Here is a 2,074-nt window from a genome sequence, read left to right as displayed (position 1 = left end):
CTGGTCTGCATGTGAACCAAATTAAATTGAAATCAAGCTTTAATTTCTGGGTAATTCACTTTTTATGTCAGCAGGTGTACTAATCTTCTTATCCTCAAAAGATGATGAGCCAAACTAAATAAGTTGAAAATGGTTTTGAATCATGCGTTTGGTCTTTTTCTGATGCATTATCATCAAGTATTATCTGATGATGCTGTTACCCTCTTCAGAGGTTGACACAGTGAGCAAACCCGCATAAAAGATTTGGAAATTCCTGAGACAACTGGGCTCAAACGTCAGAAACCTCAGAAATAAAAGGCTGCGGCACTGACCACTGAACCACTGCAGCACACATCAACGGTAACAGTCATACTGAATCTGATCAGTGTAACAGCAGGTTGATTGTTCAAATGATTCAACCAACATGGTGCAACACAACTACTGATCAGCAACAGATACAGCAGGTCCTCGTGGAAGTTTATACATGAAACAAACATCTTGTATAAAGTCAGAGGTTGAGTTGAAGTTCAGGTTTTGCATAACACTTGTAATTAAAACCACACTTCCTAAAAATAAAATGAATACTCATGAAAACCATTTCTAAAAAAAAAACTGGTTACATTTTCTGAGCTTTGTCAAAATAAAAAAAAGGAACCTTTTAGTTCTCTATGAAGTGATGTAGTGACGTTTTGTCACAGCTTGGAAAGAATATCAGCAGCTTCTGTTGAACCTGCTCTCATTTTCTGCCCTGAAGCTGCAGCAGGTTTGTGTCGGCTTTAGAGATGGAGGACGAAGTCAGTTATTCATCACTTGTCTTCAAGAACAGTGGCGCAACTCAGAAAGGTGAGTGTCTCCTGCTGTTTGCCAGTGAAACTCGGGGCTTTCTGTTTAATTGGACAGAAAACCGATCGTTTCAAGGGTTAGTGCGCAGAGTTTAGATGTACGGTAGATGTGTCAAAGATTAGTTTATAGTTCATATGAGTTAACAAGTGTCAATTTTAATTCTATGGCATGTTTAAAAACATGGTTGACCAAAGTGCTTCAGGAGTTAGTTTCAAGATAAAGAAGAAAATCCATCAATAAAATAAAATTACACATAAACAACAAATACAAATTAACAACCTTAAGGTGGAAGAGGAGCATCTGTCTGGAAGATCTCTGTGCTCTTTAGGGGTAAAAAAAAAAAAACTATCTGGACACCAAACCATTCTAAAAGTAACAAGAACCTTAAAATGAGTCTATAAATGAACAGGAAGTGTACCTTTGCTAAAACTGGAGCGATGTGTTCACGCCTTCAGCAGCGTTCTGGACAAACTGCAGGAAAAATAGGAGTCTCAAATCTAGACATAATAAAGGCCTGGACAAGTGTTTAAATGTATTTTAGAGGAATGTAGGATTCTGTTTTAGTCTCTTTATAGTTATTAGACAGATCCTTGTTGGACGAGTTGTGGCATCATTCGGACTAGATGTTGGGTCAGATGAGCCCAAACTTTTAATTCATAAGCAAACCAACAATCTTCAATTCTTCGAGTCCATCCATTCGTTACCTTCCACTTGTTCAAGAGTAGGTCTTGGGTGCAGAAGCTCTCTGAAGTGAACCCGAGCAGTGTTCTGTTGTTGGACTTTTGAGCTTGTCATGTTTTGTCCATAAGTGGACATGGTACCAGGACACCCTTGATCACAGATGATACACTTTGTAGTCGTGTCCTCTGATCTGCTGCTCCTCCACATCCAGAGGAGCCAGCTGAGGTGATTTAGACACCTGGTAAGGACGCACCTTGGACCCCGCCTTCGGGAACATTTCCAGGAATGTCCGCCTGGGAAGAGACCCCAGGAAGACCCAGAACGTGCTGAAGGGACTGGTTCTTGGCTGGCCTGGGACAGCCTTAGAATCATCCCAGAAGAGCTGAAGGAGGCATCTGGGCTTCCCTAACTTGAGAACGCGGAAAAAAGGAGTCCCCAGCTGGAGAACCTTCTAGCACCCCTGCTATGGACTCCAGAAAGGCTGGGTACTCTGAACCCAAAGGTGTAGGGAAGTTACTCTCTCACCTATGGGGAAAAACTCCAGTGCACATGCATTAAGCGGGGGGGGGGG

At 41.8% G+C, this 2,074-nt stretch overlaps 1 protein-coding gene across 1 annotated transcript in view; it reads left to right on the top strand.

Moving 5' to 3' along the window:
• The first annotated feature begins 761 nt into the window (after positions 1–761).
• LOC119409630 (C-type lectin domain family 4 member G-like) overlaps positions 762–2,074 on the top strand; it is a 15,688-nt gene continuing 14,375 nt past the window's right edge. Inside the window, exon 1 of the mRNA XM_037676531.1 lies at positions 762–822. Coding sequence (XP_037532459.1) covers positions 762–822 — 61 coding nt within the window. The remainder of the gene's footprint in view (positions 823–2,074) is intronic.

The sequence above is a fragment of the Nematolebias whitei genome, chromosome 5, assembly GCF_014905685.2.
Source record: "Nematolebias whitei isolate Nwh7 chromosome 5, NemWhi1, whole genome shotgun sequence".
NCBI lineage: Eukaryota > Metazoa > Chordata > Actinopteri > Cyprinodontiformes > Rivulidae > Nematolebias > Nematolebias whitei.
The sequence above is the reverse complement of the archived record's forward strand: the minus strand, read 5'-3'. Positions and strand labels throughout refer to the sequence as shown.